At 37.3% G+C, this 23,343-nt stretch overlaps 1 protein-coding gene across 8 annotated transcripts in view; it reads left to right on the top strand.

Moving 5' to 3' along the window:
• IMMP1L (inner mitochondrial membrane peptidase subunit 1) overlaps positions 1 to 23,343 on the top strand; it is a 54,782-nt gene that overhangs the window by 1,077 nt on the left and 30,362 nt on the right. The window contains exons 1-6 of one of the 8 annotated variants that reach the window (XM_054066853.1): positions 301 to 6,676; positions 11,348 to 11,425; positions 11,845 to 14,361; positions 17,161 to 17,298; positions 18,090 to 18,178; positions 19,100 to 19,226. In XM_054066853.1, coding sequence (XP_053922828.1) covers positions 17,194 to 17,298; positions 18,090 to 18,178; positions 19,100 to 19,226 — 321 coding nt within the window. In that variant the 5' untranslated portion in view covers positions 301 to 6,676; positions 11,348 to 11,425; positions 11,845 to 14,361; positions 17,161 to 17,193. Of the gene's footprint in view, positions 1 to 299; positions 6,677 to 10,675; positions 11,426 to 11,844; positions 14,362 to 17,160; positions 17,299 to 18,089; positions 18,179 to 19,099; positions 19,227 to 23,343 lie in introns of those variants that run through there. The other 7 variants (XM_054066856.1, XM_054066851.1, XM_054066854.1 and 4 more) reach the window with 7 other exon arrangements.

The following is a 23,343-nucleotide window of genomic DNA, read 5'->3' as shown; positions in this document are numbered from 1 at the left end:
TTGGGGCTTCCTGGAATCCCTGAGTTTTGGGCAGGGCTGGGAAGGGGTCCGGGAAACCCGGAGCTCTGGCTGGGGCAGGGGGTCCTGGAATCCCGGCTGGGGCTAAGGGGTGAATCTTGGAATCCCGACCAGGGCTGGGGGGGTGCGGTTCCTGTAATCCCGGAGCTCCGGCTGGGGCTAGGATGGGGTCCGGGGTTCGTAAAGCTCTGGCCGGTATGAAGGGGGTTTGGGAGTCCGGGCCGGGCGTGGAGGACAGGGGAGACTGGGAGCATTGACCGGGCTGAGGTGGAGAGGGGCAGGGGTTCCCGGAGCTTTGGCTGGGACTGAGGGTGTCTGGGGGTCCCAGCCGGGGCTGGGCTGGGGTCTGGGGATCCTGGGATTCCAGGTGGACATGAGGGGTTCCGGGGGGCCCAAAGATTTGGCTGGGGGTGCAGGGGTCCTGGGCCTGAGTTGGCCCGGCAGGTAGTGTGGTACCGGTGACTCGGGAACCCAGTTTCTGCTCTCGGGGGTCTGGGGTGCACAGGAGGTCAGTAAGGGTTGAAGCAGAGTGCGATGAGAAGGGAGATGCTGGCCTGGGGTGACTCGCCAAGAGCTTCACTGTGTCTGCCTGGAAGGAAAAAGTGTTTGTAAACCATCCTTTTTTCCTAACAGTATTTATGTAATCCTGTAACAAGGTCTGTCAGTGTGCTTGGGAGTCGCTCTCTGGTTTGGAAATAACTGCACATCTGTAATAAATCTTTGATTTAAGGTCTCTCCCTTGGAAGGAAGATCTCCCACCAATAGGATGGTTCTGGACTGTGCCATTAGTCAAGGGCTATAGCAGAAAAAGTGGCTTTGAGTGAAACTTATGTGCTTCATTAGTGTTTATGGATGAATCAGTTACTAATAATATAGAAAGTTATTTTGCATGTTTTGGAAGATTGGGGTGTCCTTTACTTTTTATTAGGAATTTATGGACATCCTTCCAGTACCTGAAGGGGCTACAAGAAAGCTGGGGAGGGGCTGTTTACAAAGGCTTGTAGTGATAAGATGTGGGGCAGTGGGTATAAACCAGAGAGGGGCAGATTTAGACTAGGCATAAGGAGGAATTTCTTCACAATGAGGGTGGGGAGGCACCGGCCCAGGTTGCCCAAAGAAGCTGTGGCTGCCCCATCCCTGGAGATGTTCAAGGCCAGGTTGGATGGGGCCTTGGGCAGCCTGGTTTGGTGGGAGGTGTTCGTGCCCTTGGCACAGGGGTGGAACTGGATGTTTGTTAAGGTCCTTTCCAACCCAAACTGTTCTGTGATTCTGTGATCAGCCAGTGGCCTTGAACATGGCAGCAACCACCCGCCCTAAACTGAGTGTATGTAAAAACTGGTGGATATCTGAATTTAGTGTTTCCTTTTCTGTTCCTGATACATACAAAGAAATTAAAGTGTTTTTTGTCTTGATAAAAACGTATGGTATGGCTGCTTTGTAAAACAGCACTTTACAGTACTCTGGATTTAGGAGGGATCCCTATGAGCACATAGAAGAGCCACTGTCACGAGAACTTGTGTATTTGTTTTTAATCTGTTGGTATTTCAGATACATCAAAAGCTACCTGGAGACACTCGTACATAGCAGGGCATACTGATGAGGCTCTAATGTTATAATTCCCCCCTCTCCATCTTTCATTTCAATGAATTATTTTTGTTATTGTTATAAATCATGCTTTTTGGACACGTGTGGTCATTGATCCTGTCCCAGTTTTAACTGAGGAGAAAAAAAAATTAGATCTGAACAACAAGAGCAACAATGTGTTAACAGTATTGAACTTGGAAGTTTTGCCTTCACATCAAATTCAAGCTCAGGAGTGTGAAGTTTCAGTATTAGGTCTTCCTATCTGATGCAATTACATTTATTTTACTGCCTGCCAAGCTTCTTTATATGTTAAGGAGTGGACTGATTAGGTCTTTATCGTAAATATCAAAAGGTTGTCTTAATGACAAACCAAAATATTGAATAGCAATGATTTAACTTTAATTGTAGATTATTGTGCAGTGGAGGTTAGAAGTATTTGTCTTTAGAGGAAAAAATAATCAAAGGACACACTTAAAAACATGGCAAGAAATTGATATGGCTATTAAGTGTTATTTCTGTAGGATCTGACTGGTTTGTGACTCTCTGGGAGAGGAAATACTTTAACAAAATAAATGAACTGTGAATTATACTTTTTGATTTTAAGAGTTCAGGAATCAGTTATTGTCAGTGGGATCCTGTGGTATAAGTTCTGTATAACCGAGGAGGCTGCAAAACCCATTTTGAAAGCATCACACCATCTCTTCCATTTGTCACTGTACTATCATTCCAAAGTCTAGATACTGAAATATTTCATACCCGAGAATTTGCAGATGTGTGTACCACTTAAAAAATACAACATCTCTATAGAGAACTTTATAGAGCGCTTGTAATGCAAAGAGGTTGTCTTTCACAAGTCACTATTTTCCCATTAGAAAAAGAGTAAAATTATATTCTATGTGGTTTTCATCTCAGTGATGTCCCCTGGCCCCTGTTCCAGGCAGTACGATTCTGTTACTTCAGTAACATGAAGTATTTCCTTGGTTGTTTTTTAAATAAAGCATACTAATACAGGTTGTATTAACTTCACACAGTAACTGTAAATATATACCCAGGTCTGAGCCTCCACTTTTGTTTGTCCACTTCTTACTGATATTTCTCCAAGATGTAGGTTTATACTTATTTTTTTCTTTTTCTTATCTCATTTCCTTCCTGGGCAATTAAAATTGGAGGCTAAATAATTATTATTATTTTTTTTTCTTTCATTTTGGAGCCTGGATTCTGAAAGCATCTTGCAATTGAGAATACTTGTGCTGTGATCCTACCATTTTTAGAACTTCTTGTGTGAAGTGCAAGTTTACTGGAAATCTCAATGTCTGTGCAGCTGATCTAATAGCCGGTATTGCTAGAAGAGGAAGTCTTGTTTCCTTTTCTTCCCCTGCTTCCAGCGATTCAGTCCAACAAATCCTCGTGCTTGTCAGATCCTGTCTTGAACTGATGCAGCTCAATGATCTGACTTGGAACTATTTATTGACTTTCTCAACAGGTTAATTTTGTGTTACATTGATGCAATGTTGATGCAATAAGGAAAAGGGCACATATTCACAGCAGGGAGGAGGCAATGCAACCTTCCACCTGTTGGTGACTGTGAACTGTTAATTCACCTCACCCTGTGAACCTTGCAGCTATTTCAGAATTTTATGAATTTTTAAATAAAGTGATATTTTTGTTATAAATTTTGTGAGTTCACATCATCTAAAATACAGAGAAACTTACATTGTATCTTAAAACAGGAGAGACCGTTTCAGATATTACAGGAAGTATGGAGAAGTAGAAATAGTTTTTATATAAGAACTAAACTGTAAAGTGCTGTGGTAGTTATGTTTGTGATGTTCATTTTTTCCTCTGTCACATTTTAAGATGATGGGTACGGCTAAAATCCTACTGATGTAGAAAGCAGGTGTAAATAAGCTATTTTTAAAATTTTTGTTTAAAACATTGTAACTCTTTAATAGAATAAAATTTTACAAGTTGTAACAATATGTACTTGTGAAAACCCCTCTTGCAGCATCTCACTTTACTTGCGTCTTGTTTCAAATAGAGAAGAAAGTGCTTCCATGGAATTTTCTTTATTTTTAAGTCAATAGCGTTTCATTTTCAGGAACAATAATAGCTCTTTGATACTAAAAGTTTGCTATGTTCACATGTGCACATTCCAAAAGATGAATTTTCAGCGGTTATGAAAGATCCCACTTGCAGGTCTCTCAGAGATCAGAAGGCAAAACTGCAGGGACTGTAACTCTGGGTATTACTATATAACCCCCCTCATCCTTAAATACACATTGGAAGGTAGATAAATCCTATTATTTCTGCTGTAGAGGTGGAGTTGAAGTGTAGAGAAATGTGGAGACAATTGCAAGTGATCAGGAAATATCTTGGCAAGTTATTTCTTGTCAGGTGCACTATGGAAACTGAGCATGGCTCATTGTAAAATGGAGCATGTTAAACCTTTGTGTCTAGATTGGAATGTCTTAACCTGTAGGATAACTGACTCTTCTTTCTCACTGCTTGCATGTTATCATGTAGTCCTGATCAAATGTTTATGTCAACTTTAACTGTAAATCCTAGCTCTGGTATGAAGAAATCAAGCTCTCCATTTTCCATTGCTTGTAAACTTGTTGATCCAATTCAGCTACTTGCCTATGCCAAATGCAGATTCTGAGGTGGATTAAGAGGATTTTGGGTGAGAATTCCTAAGGAAAAAATGGAGGGAATACAATGAGTGAAAGAGCAGTCAAAACATTTGGAAAAAGGTATGCTTGGAATTTAATCTGCAAGAACGTTTGTCATTTTTCTTCACAGGCTATGGCCTACAGACTTGGTGAAATCCTACTGTCCCCAAAACCAGCAGCACTTTTTAAAGTGTGCTTTAGATATTTTGTCTTTGATGGGAGGAAGCACGCCTGTCGTGGCAGTTGCCACTTTTCTTTGTTTACTGCATGCAGCCTACATGGGTTGCAGATGTAAACTCTTTGGATGTTCAGTGAATGGAAGCTGAGGCTGTATTGTTTGAGCAGTGTTTCTCAACAAGATGATGTTATTGATGTACATGTTGTTTTCCTTGATTTCAAATTAATGTTTTTGCTATGTTTTAATTGTCTTATAAGATTCAGCATATGCTCTTGCCCTTCTGTGGCAATAAGCGAAATGCTGTCTAGTTTGGAATAAAACATGAGTGCATTTTGTTTCAAACTCTGATCAGTTTTCAGTGATATTTTTCTATTGGTTTTGTGTATGGCATAGAGAAATAGAAAACTACATCCTAGTGGCAGTTCCCATTGATAATCTTGTTAGTGTTTGCTGTTACATCGCCAAGCTGCTTCTCTCATCAGTTCTGGAATGTGATGGCATTAGACTGTACTGATTAAACTTTTCTAGTCACCAAATTAGATTAACCGCTGAGTCACCTGACTAGGTAGGGCTCGCAGTCATGTGATCCAGCACCCTGCCGGGTGCCTGCTGGGCACTGAAACAAGGTAGTTTGCTTTTGAGATGTTCTTAAGTATCTAACAGCATGGGTCTTGGATTATGGCTGCAAAGAAGATGGCTTCATTTTCCTGATCTTTGAACTAGCTATAATGGAATAAGTCTAAAAGTGCAGGATCTTCAGGCCATGAGCCAACAACTGGAAAGAATGTTTAATCCTGGAAGTTCTGACACCAAAAGACCTGGGTTTTTTTCAGTATGAGAAAGCTTAAAGACTGCTTATCCACTCAGTCTCTGAAAACGCGAGGATTAGTGGGAGGGTTTAAGACATACCAAATAAATGATAGTGTGTGAAGTATGATATGATATTCATCAGAAAGCTTCTGGATGTTATCGAAGTGCATTCCCGTGGGTGTACTGAATAACAGTGATAAAAAATTTAAACCGATGTCAAATTTAAACAGCTCTTTTAAAATAGAATTAAGTAAGTTAGGAGGTGTAAGTTAAAGTGGTATGTTCTGAAGACCGCGGTTTACTAAATCATAAAGTTATTTAATGTTTCTTTAATTCAGATGATAAAAATGTACACTGTAATAGTACTGAAACTTGAAGAACAGTAATATTGAAAATGAACTGAGTTGAATGTACTTTCTCAGTAAGATTAGTGATGTATTTAATAGAGATTGTTTTTCTTCTGTTTACCATAAAAAGATGAATTAAAAAAATTCTTAAATAATCACACTAATTTAAAAATACTTATAAGATAGACAGAACTAAAAGCCAATGGGAAAACCCCACAACCTGACAACTAGAAATGGAGGAGTATTTGTGTTACGGCTTTTGATATTCTGTAATGTTTTCCATACTGGGTTCCATGTCCATGTAAAGCTTACTTCAGGATTGAAAACTAAAAATTAAGACGGATTGATTCTAGTCTTTTCAGATGCTTAACACATGGGAGTCCATCTCCCATGAATACAAACGTCTGCCTTCAAAGAACAAAAGTTTGTCACTTCACCGTGTTAGTGGAAGAGATGAAGAGTAAACTTTGTGTTTCAAATGGAAAAACATATTTAAATGCTTTGATATTTTGAGTCTTCATTTTTGCCTTCCAATTGTATCTGATTGCACATATTTCATTAAACGGGCATTTCTAAAGCCAAGTAAATAACATAGGTCATTATGATTTATGGAAAGGAAAGGTTAATAGCTGTGACTTTTTAAATATGATTTATATTAGTGCAGTTTATGCAAAAGTAAAAAATAGCTTGTATTATGTGTGCTTTTAGAGCCTGAGATTCACTGAATATCTGTGAAATGATACATATTGAAATTAACTTGTAGTTGCTGTAGCATTTTTTCCTCATGTGCTGGTATTAAAAAGACATTATTACAGATAACCATGTTATTTCTATTACTAATTTACAATATCAGCAGGTGCTGGAAGACCAGCAATGTCTGCCCCTCGCCTGTGTTGTGTTTTTTTATAAAAGGTGTTCTTTTTTATTTTTCCTCTTTGGACCATCATCTCTGCAGTATTGTGAGACCTGAAACCTGTGAAATGCTTGGGCAAAGCTCTTGAGGCCTCCTCATGGCTGGAAAAGATTTAACCCAGCACCTTCAGAATTCTTTGAAAGTTCTGCTTGCTGAAGTAAGTTTTTAAGGAGTTTTCATAGTGGAGAATATTCTCTCTCTTCTAATGTCAGCCAAACCCAAACAGTGATGTTTCAAGAAGTACTGTGGCAGTAGTTTCTGAATTTAAAATTAAAGAAGATCTGGGTTGTAATTTCTAATTGCACACACCCACCTGATTGACCTCCCCTCTTATATAAACGACGGCTTATTAACTATACTTATGCTTACAGGTAACTTTTGATGTGTAGAGTCTGTATTGCTGACATTTTTTCCAGTTAGCTTTTAACTGGCTCTGGCTTCTGTTGAAGTGCTGACATGTGCTAGGCGAGGTTCAGAAAGTTCCTCCTCTGAATGATGGACTGACAGTTAACTGAGAATAGATCTCAAAACCTCAATGACTGCAAAGTTGGGAATTTCTGCCAATGTGCTTACATGTAAGGGTGTAACTTGGTGAGTCCCACAGACTTGTAACCTCAGCTTTCCAGCGTCCTGGCAAACAATGTATTCTGATCATTGTAGCTTCTGTAGATGCTTCAGACAGTATCCTCTAACAGGCGGGTTTGCCCCTCTTATTGCCCATTCTGTCTTAGATTTATAAACTACTCAATCTTTGCATGTCTGATAGAGACAGGCCAAGGAGCAGTGGTTGAACTGAAATTCATACAGGTTTGTTAAAAGCAGCCAGATGTAATTTCTAAAGCACTGTCAACAGCGATACAGTTACTGATCCAGCTCAGGGTGACACTAGTTTTGGTTTCCCAAGTGATGATGTTGGTCAGCAGCTCCACAAAAGTGTGCAGCCCTCGGGTTTCACTCAAGACAAGATTGTACAGACTCATAGGAATATTCAGTGGATTTCCATCTAGTTTCACAGCACTGTGACCACACAAACTAGCGGATGAACCAAGATGTGCTGCTATAAATAATTCTGTAGAGCTGTGCATGTATATCTTTTCTGAGCACAAAGTAAGAAGTCTTGCTTGCTTTTCAAAAGACGTGACTGTTGTAAGACCTTGTTTAGAATGATAAACTAATTAGGTCATTGATAAGTAGATGAAGAAAAGAGGCATTTTGGACTTCAGGCAGGCAAGAAGTAAAACTTCGATTTTTCATTGTGAATTACAAAGTTAGGTAAAACTCACCTTAAATATAAAAAGCCAGATCCACTACTGGCTACTTAAGAAAACTTACATTGTTCCAAATTTGGAATAATACTGTGATGGAAAAAAGCAGAAAACACTGGCTATCTGCCTTTTTTTTTTTTTTTTTTGTAGTCAAGCTGTATTTTAGCAAACTTTAATTATTTTTAATCTCAGTGGGCTCAGGTTTTTCCATCTCCTGTACTGAGGCTGCCAGTTCCATGCCAACACTGCTGTATTTGCTGAAATCCCATGTCAGGACCATGTGCCTAGGAGCAGGGCTACGTAAGCAAGCTGGCTACCTAAGCAGGCTGGCTCTCTTGTGTTTCAGTGTTTGAGAATAACCTTTGTGATTCTCAAGTTGCTATCTACTCAAGCCAAGTTATTATCTACTCAGTAATGCGTTGAAGTTTCTGTTGATGCGAGCTAACTTTTACTAGCTTAGATATTAGTGCTGTGACAGTGGCTGGAAAAGTGTTGTGTTGTTGAAACCTTATTTGCTGAGTTTTGTAAGAATATGAGAAAGGTTTGGTTGTAGGAATATAAGTATTTCATAAGAGGGTGCTTGAGTTGCATGGCTGTGACCATTTTTTTCCCCAGGTGCTATTTTGCATGAGATTACGTCTGTAAGATGAATAAAAATAAATCAATGCTGTAGAAACTGAGACAAACTGAGGGAAACCGAAATATGATCAGAGTCATAGAAATAAGGATGCTGTAACTGGTAACTGCAGAATAATTTACATTACCGTATTGCAAATGGGACAGACTTAAGGTTGTGGTTGCTAGTGTAAACGTTAGCTTCACAAATTGTTTCAAGGTCCTGTTTTGGTTTTATATGAAAATAATGTTTATGTGTTATTTCATTGCGGTGGGGGACTCATTCTGGCGGAAGTAATTTATTTGAATTTTTACTCTTCAGACTTAGATTCTTGATTCTAATATCTCTTCAGTTTCCATATTTTCATTATTTCTGTGAATTAGAGCTGTCTCTGTGTCCTTAGCAAAGGAAGAAAGGTAATTGAGCTTCCTTTAAGTACATTTTTGTGTTTCTGAGAAAGTTGTTGCACGCTCCTGGAGCTACATGTTTCCACCATTTCTCTTTATCAGCTGTGCTTCCATTGGTCTAAGAAGTGTGAAGCAGCATTTGATCTTTATGTTCTCATGCTATTGCAAAGCCGCAGGGTTTTTTTTTTTAATAGAATTTTTAACATTTCTGGCATAAAAGACCTAAAATTCACAAACATTAAATTGTAGGGAGATCATCAGTCTTCTCAGCATGTATGCAATATTTGTAAAAGGAGCTATGTGACCAGTCACTGTTTTGCCTTTTAAAAAGGCAGTGTGTTATGAAAGAAAGGGCAAGCCACACTAGTAAACTTCAGATGAAATTAAATCTGATTACTTATTAAAAACTTAAACAGTTTTTAAGAAAGCAATTCAGTCAGAGAAACGTGATATTAGTGAAGTTATCCAAGTTTGGTAGTTGTTTTCCATTTTACAAGTACTTGTGTCCTCATTTGAAATTTGGATTTGGGGTGATTATCTGTGGTAAAATAAGCCATATAGGCACTTTTGGTAGTCTGTTTGGTATCGATGAGAATGCAGCCTGTGGGGCCGGAGTGTGCTCAGTGTCTTGCAGGTATGTTACACCTCAGCATATAATCATTTGCTAATTTGGAGGAAGGCACCTCTACTTATTTGCTTCACTAAGTAGTCAGTTTTCTCACTTAGTATTGTGTCAGCTGTATCTTTTACTTTAAACCATCACATTAAATAATAGTTTATGCTGGCTTTTTATTTTAGTTCATGCATTTAAAACCTGGAACTCAGATAAAAAGATAGTTTCGGAATAAATTCAGTGTATTATTTATGAGTGGAGCAACACATTAGCATTGGGTTCACAATAGATCATATCGCTTTTATTCCATCTTACAAGCTTAGCAGCACAAACAGAATAATCAACATATTATTTGGCTGTCATCTGCTGAACAGAAACCAGAGATCACAAGGAGGTTTTCCCTAGCTGCAGTGATGGCCTTTTTGTTCCAAGCCCCCATCTGGGAGGGCCATGGTGTGTTATCATATGGAACGCGGGGTTTTCTGTAATCTGCTTAGCTGCACTGCAGTTTGAATCTTTATTCCATGTTTGTGTAATTTATAATTTTAATGAGACTATGGCTCTTGTGGGCTTTGAAATATATTAAAAGCTCTTTTGTGCATATGCTTTTGTTCTTGTTTAATAGGCTCAGTGTATTTAAAACTGATGAATTTTTATTCATGGATTTGGATGTCTGAGGATTAACTCCGACTGAATATCATTGCACTCGCCTATTGATGTTTGGAACGTTTTTTTTTAATACTTGTGTCTGTAAGTGGAGAAGAACTTCCAGAACTTGTGTTTTATACAGAAAAAAGCTCAGATATGACTAATAAAATTTTATTAAGCAATGAGAAAAAGTACTGATTACAGCTTATTTTTACTGCATAAACTCACATGAAATACAATTTTTGCTGTAAAAAATGTAGCTGAATTCAGGTGCGTATGTGTTTAGAATGTCATAACTATAAATCAATTTGGGAAAGCCATCAACATTTTTGTAGAATAATAGCAGTGACAAGTGCCTGATTTGCATTTTTCTTCTGTTCAGATAACTTGAAAATATACTGAGCTCACTTTTATCTGACTGTGTTTCCTTTCTCCTTTTTATTAATGCAGTTTTTAATGCAGAGTATGCATGAGATATTTTATTAGAAGATGATGCTTGTAACTGGCAAGTATTGATGAGGGACCTACAGAAACATTCTTTGTTAATATTATATTTTCTGATCCTGCTAAAACTGATCTTGGGGTTTTTTTTTTTTTCTTTTTTTCTCGTTTGTGTGTGTCAATTGTTTAATAGCAGCTTTGTACTGTTTGTGTGAAGGTCTCATATGTGTGACTTCTGTGTTCATAAACCACTATGGAGTACTGTTCAATGATGGCTTTCTAATCTGAGACTAACACTGCAGATAAGATTAAGACACATCTATTTCTTTCTAAACAGTCTTGCTGGTGGTGTACATAAATAGGTTGTGTTGTTTGATGTTGAGTGTATTTTGTTTTTTTGTTTGTGATGGTTTTGTTTGTTCTGTTCTTCATGCCAGCGAACAGTCCTCTTTGTAATGATAAATATATTAAGCAAACAACCTTTTTACTGGTCAATGTATAGAGGAATTATTCACCCCTCTTCTATTCACTGCTTTGAGTAGTATTTCCAAAAATGCCTGCATCCTGCATACTTCTCGAAGGTGCATCTGCATGGGGAAGTGCAGGGGATATAAGCCACGGACAACTTTAATTGCTATAGGGTTGTGGTTTTTAGGTACCTGATGTGAAAATTTGACTTATAACTCTTGGTCTTAGTTAATTAAAAATAGTTTTAAGTGTTTACAGGTCTATATATCAAGAAAGTGATTTTTTTTTAAAAAAAATTTAAGATAAACGCATATAGCTCAGAGTATGGTTGTTTGACCCTTGTCACATAGACATGGTGTATTTTTCACAGTCACCGGGAAAGTGACTCTGCTGTCTGTCAGACCTTTGGCCTTCATCCTGACTTTGACACTGCTACAGAAAATGTTAAGTGAGTATTTCAGCATCCCTCAGAGGCTAAAACTTGCCAGGTATGACCATGCCTTTGCTCTGCTGTTTGGAAATTGCTGTTCAGCAATGGTGAGAGTATAGAGCTGCAGAGGAAGATACAAGCACTGGAATGCAGCTGGCTATCAGTACAGCATTTTATACAGGCTTGTGGGATTGTTAGGAGTTGTTTCCCAAAGGCAGATAGAACCAGTGAGAAGTGCTTGAAATCTGTTTTGAAAAATTGCGTTCTTATATAGTCAGTCTCTAGCTGTTTAACACCAGAGGATTGCATGATGTGAATTTATGTTTACAGGATTGAGCTCCTTGTCAGCTTGAGATCAGTAGGTGAAGGAGCACTTGTTGGAGACAAACTGTCAGTGCCTAGTAGAGATAATGTGGAACAATAATCTTCTCTTCCAGAGTATCACCAAGCTTTTTCAGATTTGCCAGACTGAATCCAGTGTTTCTTCTAGAGAAAAACAACACAGAAATGAAAATCAAATCCTGTGTGATCCTCTCCATGGAAAAACCTTTAGAAATTGTTCCATGTTTTGCTTTAGATGTTTAGTATCCTCAGATTATAATTGGAGTATTTAAAGCACTTTATAGTTATTAATTGTGTATCTGATATGGGAAGAATCCTTTGCAATAAACATGATCCACACCCTTCACTATTCTAGCACATGTAACGTTAACTTTATGCAGAAGTTTTAAAAGAATAGTTTATTGTAAATAACAACTCAAACAGAAATATTTAAATAGTGTACGCAGTGTACATTTTTTTTCTTTATTTTGGGTTTTTTTTTTTTAATACAATAATTTCAGAGTAATTCTTTGGGAAAGAGATGGTGCAAGTTATGGGATTATCTTGTGTGAAGAAAGGTTTCTGGTTAGAAGCAGAGAATGTTAAGAGAGGAGTTTCTGCTAGCTAAGGAAAAACTGTGAAACTATCCCCAAGTATTCAGTGAAAATTCAGAATTAGAAGCATTATATGAAGCAAATGTGATTTGAAATTTTTTATTATAGTGAAGAATCTATATAATATCAAGTCCAATAATTTGTTTAGTCACGCTTTGATTGGCTGTGACTTTGATTTTCCTGTATTTAAAATTTTGGCACTGCATGTTAAACTATTTTACACAATGCCACTGGTTGTCTGGAAATGATAAATCTGCTCATTGATTTCCTAATTTTATTATGTACACAGTTAATTGTAATCCAAGATTACAGCAAACAAGATGTTAATTTCTAGACAACCTCTGTATGTTTCCCTCAGAGTGTGATTGTAACAGAGGCAAAGAATACAAAGAGAATACCATTTCTGCTATCCTCACAGGAGCTGTCAATAAAAGATGTAATAGGGGATTTAGGAATCTGGAAATGGCCAACTAATTTATGTGAATCTATTTTATTTCAGCTAGAAAGACCTAGCTCTGTTTCGTCTGCGCTGCATATTGCGGAGCACAGGCTGTCTATAGAAAACCAGGCGGCTGCATATGGATAGTCCCTTGATATCATTCACTTGCTGTGTAATCTTATTATGCAAAGTTCTAATCTTCACCTAGAATGAATGCCTCTGGGTCAGAATATAGTCATATCAGGGTTTTTGAGGTCATGTTTTGTGATCCTTAGCTTATTCTTCTAAGTAGGGCTGGGATTTAAAGAGTATTCCCCAGACACTAGCAGAGATAGATGGCAAAACCTGCTGCCTTTTTGGAAGACAAGACCAACATGAGGTCCCTGGTAGGATTAAACTTGATTTGTAGCTGTAGGATTTTTTAACAGATGTATTATTGGACAGGGAATAGGGGGCCACCAGCACAGCGAAATTGGATCACGATTGGCATTCTCAGGGAGTCCGCTGGCTGCTAAAACAGCAGCTGCTTGTGGATTTGACTTCTTTCAGGTGAAGCGACTTCCAGTCATTTGGAAAGGATGGGATGAAAAGGAACCTTGGTGATAATTTTGATGTCTGCAAGATTTAGTACCAATGTAATGGGATTATCGGTAACACCTTCACTGCAGAAAAAGCCACCTGGCGCTATAACTGGCAGCAACTGAGAACTAATCCTTTTCCATCTCTTGGATGTCATTCATGAGGCTCAAAGTGATTTCCACCCTGCTAGCTGTGATTAATTTTATAAACAAACAAACAAAAAAAATCAAATGATGAAGGCATAGGCTATGTAAGGGAAAGAGAACAGAAAATAATAGTAATTGCATTCTGCGTTGTATTTGCTGCAAGGAATAAACTATACAGTTCTTGTTAAATAACCACATTTTATTCTATGTGATAAATATGGATGTGTAACCTTTTTTTTAATTAATGTCTATGTTCGGTATAAAAACAATGCCTATTTTAATGTAAAATTTTCAGCTACCTGCTATATGATAGTAAGTAGTACCTGGAAGTAATTACAACAGGTTTTATGCTGTTAGTTCTGCAGTAAGGGTGTTTATACAACAGAACCATTAACTTTTCAAGGGGCTTATGACTTAAATCATTTGTTTTATTGTGCTTAATAGTCTTCTGCTGTATCTGGTGGAGTTGTCTGCTGACAGCACTTTGTATTAAAATTAATTGTGTGATGTGGAAAAACATTCAGCCATTTACCTTGTTATGATCAACAATATGGCATTGTTTTTAAAGATGTACTGATAAAAGGTTTTCTGAGAAAACAATTACGTTACACTGATGCTAGAGCAATGATAAGATAAATATTCCATGTTGTGGATTTTTTTTAATAAACTAGAGTTGGATTTTTTTTGTCTGGGCGAACTCTTACTACAACCATTCACTTATTAACTAGAAGCTGATACTAAAAACCACATGGAAAACTTCAGGACTGTAGTTATTTTGTGGAATGAATGTTAGATGTCTATAAAGGCGGACCTTAATAATAACTTCAGAAGACTGGGACTCCTGTTTTTATCTTGGTAGGTTCAAACTGTGTATAATCTAGATACTTTATATATATATATGCCTTAATTTGAAATCAACTTGCTTGAGCAGTAATAAAAAAAACCTCATATAAGAGGTAAGAGTTTTTTTCATAATTATCATGAACATTTGATAAGCCCGAGCATTTTTAAAAAAAATCCATTGTGCCACATCTATAAACTGTGACTGGTAGAATCCATGTCTTGCATTAAGAATTTATTTTAAGAGAACTGTGAACAAAATGTGAGACTCTTCATTTGTATAAAATGAACCCTATGGTTCGTTTTATACCATAACAGCTCTAGCTCTCTGAACCCTCTATTTCCCTAAATAATTTGCAAATCTATGCCTCCTAATTCAGAGTTACCCAGTGACATCAGAGAGAAAACTATGTGTTCAGTGTAACTGTTGGAAAGTACCTGCCGTCCGGAATCCAACAGGAAATCAATTGCAATGAATTTGAAACTTATTTTCAGACACACAGAAGTTGTTTGTATATTGGTTTCATAATAAAAAATTGTTGTTTATAGCCTGGTAGCTGTTGGCATGACAGGTTTACATTTTCCCTTCGTGAGTCTGTTGTTGCCATTCCATTTGGTGCAGTAAGCAGTACCTCCCTACTCTGGTCAATGTAATGCAGCGTTCATACATTTGCATTTATCTGTAACATCCATAGGTACCTGAATTCTGTACTGTCTCAATGTATTAATATAACATTTCTGAGTAGCCTGGATCTGAAATAGAGGATGGTTGTGCAGTAGTTTTTGGTCTGCCTCAAATGAGAAGCAATGTGAGCTTCTCTTCTAGCAGGTGCTGTTAAGAAATATCAATGATGTACGTCTCTCAAAAGATAGTTGTGGTCATTAATTCACACTAATTGTGCAACTCTAATCAATCTGCTGTTATTCCATCCTCCTTTTTTCATCTGTACCACATTTCTGGGCTCATTTCTGAGGCCGAGGAGTTGGTCCATGCAACCCCATGCATCCATAGGGCTCTGGGTTGAGAAGAGCAAACCACTCTTCTGGCTGTCCAGAATAAATACTGCTGGAAGTTCCTTTTGCTTACAGCGAAGTTGCTTCATTTTCTGCAGGGTGTCGTGTGGTGTGCTGGGCACTGCACGTGCTAATGACACAATTCAAGGCTTTTCTGTTGTGTTTTGGTTCAATACTGTGAAACTAATCAGCTAATGTTAAAGATGATGAGTGACAAGTTGGTTTAAGTGGATTTATTCTGGAGATCTTTTAGGTTAAAAAAAGGCAAGTACATCTTTTTTGGATCAAGAAAATGAGCTTGGTGTAGAACACTTTCCCCCAAGAATGGTAGCCTTTTTCTTTGTAAATACTAAATGCAAAGAGCAAAAGCCACTTTTGACTGTAATCAGGCAAACTTTCCATTAACTTATAGAGAAAGTTGTGCAAGTAAAGCACTCTTCAAATGCCAAATTTGCATTTATATAGCCAATCATGAAATATAGAAGGACAGGTCTTTACTTCATTATTAAGTAGGGCATATTGTGTACACAGCGTATTTTTTTTTTTTTTAGCTTACTGCATTTGCTTAGAAGCTGTATTGACCCATCTCAGTAAGTGAGGGAAATCTAGAGGTGGCTTTAATTCATGGTAAAGTTGATACTGATTTTAATGGGAACAGGTTCCTTATGGAATGTAAAATTTGCTTCAATTACTTCAGTATGTGTGTTTTCCTCTTCCTTAAACAGAAATATATATATAAATATCTTAAAAATTGGAGTAAGGAAACAGAGTAGCATTGCAGGAACTGCATGTAATCATCAGAATTTGATTTAATTATTTGAGGAGAGAGTCAAAATATTTTATTTACAGTCTTGGGTGCTGCAGAACTTATGCCATTGTACTGGAGCTGAGAACAGAAAGACCTAATGCCTTATTTTTATATGCAAGTGTTTTGGTTTGGGAGTCTGTGTAGTCAAAGGAAAGCACTGCGAAACCTCCAGAATTCCTATCAACATCTTTATTCTTTTTCTAGTATAGTGTTCCTTTGGCAACACATTCAGGACTCTTGACCTTAATTTTGTCTAGTTCTTCAAGCTGTTCTTCATTTGACTACTTGATTACTCTGGTTCTCTGTGAATGTAATTTCAGTTGCGAAATATATTAATATGTTTTGATGCTTCTCGGTGTTGCTGCAGACTGTTGTTTTAAGTACTAATGCTTGGAGAAAAACAGTGATTTAAGTTGCACTGTCTCTACATGATTAAAGCAACTCTATCAAGTGTTATTTAATAAATAACTGCATCTGAAACAATATGTGGTCCAGTCAGGAAGCTAAAGCCTGCACTGAAGGTATGGTTACAGTTTTCCAGATTCCATTCAGCCAAGCCTAGTGGGAAGGAGGATGTTCTCCTATCTATTGCAGATATTTAGACATAAGGCAGGAAAGCCTGTCTGCAGTCTCAAGTTAAAGAAGGTCAGCTGAGTCAGCGGAGAGCACTGATACCATTCTCTCCCGTTAATTTTTCTAATTGGCAAAGTTTGGCTTTTTCTGTTTCACCTCCTCTCGACTGAACTTCACTGTTAAACTGGTGTGATGGATCAATTGCTTGTACGCGTAGAAGGGTCTGTGTAGTAGTTTAAAAACTTTGTGATGGTGTTTGAGTTTAAACTATATCCATCTCAGATATATCTGAGTATTTGTTGGTTTTATTCACTGTCTTTTTAAAAATATTGTGCATCAGCTGTTAGATACAAAAAATAGTTTTGTAAATGTTAGGTTGTTTGTTATCAAGTGAATGATATTCTTCTGTTTTACTGTAGACTACAACCAGCTGAACGACGTAACACTGTGCCATGCTTCGCAATGTCCTAGGAAAGACATTTCGATTTCTTGGCTATACTGTGCAATATGGCTGCATAGCACATTGTGCCTTTGAGTACCTTGGAGGAATTGTTGTGGTAACTTCATTTTCCTAACATTTAAAAGAAAATAAAACTATAATACTGAAATTATTATATGTGATAATGCCGATATTTCTGATTTATTCATTTTATTAAAAACTTTTTCAGAATGTGTTTACTAAATGCCTGTTACCTGGGCACAGGTCCAACCTTTATGAAAGTTATTTCAACTTAAGCATTCATATTTTTCACCAAGTTATGGCTTGAGGCATCACTGAATTAAATGGGAAACTGATTTAGCACTTTGGAGAGAGTATGTTCTTCTAGAAAGACTGGAGTTACTAATAGTGCTGTAGGAAATGCTCTTATTTCCAGCTCTGGGCAGATTTCTGGATGTTTTATGCTGCCTCCCCCTCCTCCCCGGGTTCTGAACCTAGCAGCTATTGCTGCTGGACATAGCAGATTTTAGCTGTGAGCAGCTAAAGCAGCTTCTGCAGTGGTTCTTTTTTTACAGAGGCTGATAAAAGGGGTAAACTGACAGAGCTCTGAGTGCTGCCTCTAATAATTCCCTCCAGATCAGGTGCTGAACTGAATTTGTAGGGGCTCATAGCCCCTGGTGCAGGTCAGCAACAATCCTAGGTGAATACAGAGCTGTAAGAGTTACAGGTGTTCTGGAGGATGTCCTCAGCTTTTGATTTTATCAGCTGTTCTTTGGAGGATCTCACTTTTTTAGTTGTTCTTTACATTACATATTTTCTTATTTATTAGCAAGTAAGTTGAATAGTAATGTATTTCAGATAAAAGTAATTGGAAATAGTAATTTTTTCTCATTTATTTTTAATTTGCAGTGTTCTGGACCTTCAATGGAACCAACTATTCAAAATTCTGATATTGTCTTTTCGGAGAACCTTAGCCGCCACTTTTATCGCATTCAAAAGTATGCTACTTTGTTAAGACTAGATTTTATATTCAGTTTGCCAGACCTTGTCAATAACTACATTCTAGCCATCCTTTATTTATCATATAGTGTTCTGCTTCTGAAGTGTGTTTTTTCATAGATCTCCTCTCATTGTGTCTGATTGAAGTTATAGTAATCAGCACATACAGCCCAGCATACAACTTGTCAGAATTCATGTAGAATGTTGTCCATGTCCCTTTTACCGTTTTGTCCAAAAAACCGACATATGCCTCCTCCCCCTCCAAACAGTTTTATTGTGTGAATGTAACTTCTCTCTAAGCAGTTTTGCCTTACTTGCAAACCAAGTTGTAGGTGTTGCTGTGCTCAGATAGGTTGTTAGCAAAGTGACCAAATAGTGTAAGTACCATTTATCAAATGTCATTTACTGTCATTTAATGACATTTGTCAATGTCATTACTGTGTTGTAGAGCACAGTAGGCTTGGCGCTCTTGCTTTTGGTCGGCTGTTTTGATGTACAATCTAATGTATGTAATCAGGAGGCAAAAATAATATAAGATCTTTCAAACTCAGGTTAGACGTTTAAAGTTCCACTGGAACAATAACATTTGGTCAATAGCATTTAGGAACACAGTATCTGTTCCATTTCATATAAACAGGATCAAGTTAAATGGCGTTCGTTTCATCAGAGCATTGCCAATTAAAATGTTTCATAAATGATCTACATAACAAAGAATCTCTCCAAATGTACTTAAAAATCTATGTAAAATTATACCCTGAGTAAAACTGAAGAAACTTGTAGACAAGAATTTTCAGCAGAAGGAAGTATCTTTAATCTACATGAGTATTTTTGGAATATAGACATTGATGCACATGTATCCAGCCAAATAGTTTGTACTTAGAGTTCTTCTGTTTGTTTTTGTTTCTGTTCTTTCCTCTCAGAGGAGATATTGTAATTGTGAAAAGCCCAAATGACCCCAAATCAAATATCTGTAAAAGAGTAATTGGCTTGGAGGGGGATAAAGTCTGCACAAGCAACCCTTCAGATTTCCTTAAGAGTCACAGCTATGTAAGTATTAGAGTTTCTTGCTTTGTAAATTAATGATTACTTAAGTAGGCCTGGTAGTCTGTAAAGGACTTGCAATATTTGAGTATCATCATAAATCATAAAGTATGACATTCATAAATTATTTTTTCTTCTTGTGTATGTACAGTATAATGTTGTAAACGTTTTATGCCAAGCCATCTTTCTCAGTGTCTTTTGTCTCGGTGGAAAGTGTAGGCAGATGACATTTTTGCTTAGATTTTCTTCCCTTGAAGAATACTCTAAAATTCTCTGCATAAAGTGCAGTATAGATGGCAGACTCGAGGGCTTGGGCTTAAGGCAAAACTGGTTTGTATTTTAAACATAAAGAAGCGAAAATTTTGTTTCTGTCATAGCCTTGAGGATTTTGTTTTCTAAATAATACTTTAGCGTATCTCTACAATTCAATGTAACAATATTTTAGTTTTTCTGAGTATGGTTGGAAAAGTAGTAGTTTTCCTAACTTGTCCAAAAAATGAGGTAACAAGATGATAGAAAAAGGAAAAACATGTTCTTATCACTTACTTCTTGTTGTGCAGACATACTTAACAGAAGTTTAGAAAGATTTGTGACAAAATGTTTTCAGCAGCTTCTTTTTAGGCTATCATTAGAAAAAACACTAGAAGTCGTAATCACAGAGTAATGTTTTTTCCCCCCAAAGCCATGATTGACCATCACCTCTCTTCAGCACCTTGTGGAGACATCAGGTTTTGCACGGGTTATTTCAATCTTAAAAGATAGATACTCTTGCCTTTTCATTTCTACTTCATCCTCACAGTTCTGTTACCTCCTGGCCTGTAGCTGAAGTCCTGTGCTGTGAAGGTAGAGAATTCTATGCAACACTCCTTGCAGCAGGCTACGGTTTGTGATAGATAAATCCTTTAAGCATCTGGCTGCCGTAAAGACAGACAACTTTGCCAGTGGGCCTTCAGGTACCATTGCTTCATTTGTATTAAGAGGCTGCAGTGGAGTCTGTCCTTACTAAAATCAATGGCAAAATTCTTGTCAATATTGTGTCTAGATTAAATGTCTGGATTTAGTCAAGGCTTAGGACCAGAGTGCAAGGATACAAATCATACCCTGTTCTGAGGGGCTTAATTTGTTGTTTCATCCACTGTAGTGTTGAAGGAAGATATTTTAGGCACCTGTCCTCAAGCTGCCCAAGTATTCTGATCGCGCGCCAGTATCGCTGGAGCTTCTTTTCACGCTTCTGTCACTCATGAACAGAAAGAAGGAATTCATTTTCTGTTATGAAAGGGAAGACAGAGCATTTAGTTTTTCCATAAATCAAATTGTGTTACTGTTTAATCAAAGAGAAAAAACAACTGAAAATCCCCACATTTCTTACCAAGCTGAAGAAATTTTCTGCTTCCTATGTAAGTGGTAGTTTAAGGGAAATATAAATTGCCCAGAGCAGAACCTGAGTTCTCTGTACACTGATAGAAGATGCTGAGTTTCCCTGAGCATCGTCTTTATCACTTGTCTGAGTCTTGAAAAGGAAGATCAAGAGAGGTTTGTATTTTAACAGGATGTCAACCTTTCTGGAAACCCTGAGGTAACCAAAGGAATATCCAGCAGAACAATTTATGTCCTAGGTGTAGGATTTGTCTTCAGTTTTAATATAGAATGTAAAGAGAAGTAGAGGCTGAGGGGTGCAGTTTCCTGTCAGTTTCCTGTTTTCCTGTGTATGTTTTTCATAAAGGCTAATGTGTGGAAATGCTGCAATGTGACATACAGGCTTTCTCGGTTCTTACATCAACAACTTGTATCTAGGGGGAGAAATTATCTAAATGGAAATGCTTTTGTTTGTTAGTGCATATCTATTTTCCTCCTATCTGCAGTGGCTGTTGAAGAGGGAGATCTTTCCATCTGTTCAGGAGATACTTCCTTTACAGCACAGTATATTCTCAACATAGATATCTGCACTTTACACTCATAACTTACGTTGAATTATTCACTAAGTAAATTGTTGGGGAGGGAAGAAGTGACACGTGTCTGTGTTTAGGTAATGGTCTAACCAGCTTCCCTATTTTAGTGAGTCACTGCCCTGTGTGCTTTTCCTCTTAACTCAAACACAAAATTCTTCAAAGCAAATAGCAGCAGATGTACACAGAACTGGCTGTTTGCTTTGTTGATCCTTCGTTGAGAAGATTTAACCTGAGTTGGGTTTTTGAAAGAAAGATTGTCAAAACTCTGAGGAAAGGCCTTGGCTCGGATCCCAAATGGCCAGAAGTGCTGCCTGCGGTGTCTGGCTGCTGGAAAGAGGTACAAATGCACGCACTCTTGAACTGAGCAGAGCCTAGAAATTGCCATGAGTGGTGGTGTTTATCTTGGGCTACTAATTGCCTTTTTTAAATGAGAAGTCTCTGAATGCAGTGACTCAAGAGTGTGTAAGGTCAAAGGATTGATTGTTTTTATTCCAGTGAACTGCCCAGCTTTCCTTGACTAACTTGCCTCCTCTTTTGGGGGTTGATGGTGAATACTTGCTGTCATGTTTGCAAATGTGTTACAGAACAGTAAATACCAAGTATCAGATGCCAGATACATTATTGAATTACATATCTAACCTCTGCTTCATTCTTCACTGATGTTCCCCAACTAATGGTTAGGTATTACGTGTTAGCCAGGGACCGGAGATGCCAGAATACTGGCGGTACAACAAAAGTACTTAACACAGCCGAGAGGGAAACCCAACTCTCAGCAGCAACTTCTCTTGTCACCCCAAAAGGAGAATCCTTACAGTCATGTTAATAGGAATTGTGTTTAGTCTGCATTGACTGTGTCATTGTTAGCGTTGGCATATTCTACAGATTTTGAGTTAGGGATTTTTGTGTTTAGAAGCACTGTCATACATGATTCTTATTCTGAGGCCTAAGGGAATGCTAAAACCAGATCCTGCTTCCAGTCTGTTTCATTCATAAATATACCTCTCAGGCTGGCTTATATATATGAATAGCAGAATGGAGAACTCTGTTTACAGTTTGGTCTCTGTAAAATGACCTAGATGAGATACTTTATTGCTGCAAACATCGAAGCAGATACCTTTAGATTAAAAATAACCAAGAATAACTAACCTTCCAAGCTATAATAAAACTGAAATAAAAAAAAAGTAAGTTGGATAAGTTGTTCTGAAAAGAGACACTTCAGTTGAGGAGAAATGCAGTATAAGCAGTGGCAGTTCTGTGAAAGTCTTTATAGTAGTATAAAAATACTTTTGCTGCTATACTTAGCTGCAGTAATACATCATATGAGAAAAGTAATTTTTGTCAGTGTGCACCAAGTGTAAGGCTGTACCAAAAAACCTGTCTTTAATGGAGTCATTGTGGGATTACAAGCTGATGGAACTAACCCCACATATCAAATTGATTGGCATAAATTAAGGTTTAAGTACATTAGGAATGTTCTTACATTATACCCTTTATGATACACAACACTTCACGTGCTAGAGATTGGAGCTTATCTGCCAAATAATAATGAGGGGAATCTTCCTATTTATATGAAAAGGATAATGAAGTTCCTTTTTTTTTGAGCAAGCTGCTGTAGTATTTCAAAGTTAGAAAAACATATTTTCTTGTTTGCATTGCCTTTGTATTGATATTTGGTGGAGAATATGAGCAATAGGCTGGCAGTTTTGCTGGGCTCTTTCTTGGCTTTCTGCTGAGTGATGATGTTTGTAGATATAAGCAAGTGCATTCGCTTTAATAAAAATTTAAGAATGCATAACATTTTTACTGTATAAGAAGCAATATGGTATGAACCCAAAAGTTAAAAAGGTAAATAACTAATTTTTAGTGAAGTGGTATTTAGACCTAGTTTCAATTATTAAAAATTATCTTTATTGATTTATTCATTTAACTATGAGTTATAAATAATGAGTGTTAAAAAGGAAATTACTCAATCACTGTAAACCCCTGAAATGGTCTTTAAAAAACCTGCCTGAAAGGTTAATTTTTATCTTTAGATTTTTATTTCCTGTTTTTAAAAGTCTTCATGCAGATCCAGGTTTATAATTTGGATTGCGTACCCCGTTGTTGTATTTGAATTTGTTTTAATGCCATTTACTTTAGCTTTAATTTCTTTAGTACCATATGTTCTTGTGTTG

This window comes from Cuculus canorus, chromosome 5, assembly GCF_017976375.1.
Source record: "Cuculus canorus isolate bCucCan1 chromosome 5, bCucCan1.pri, whole genome shotgun sequence".
NCBI lineage: Eukaryota > Metazoa > Chordata > Aves > Cuculiformes > Cuculidae > Cuculus > Cuculus canorus.
This window is presented reverse-complemented; position numbering and strand designations above follow the sequence as displayed.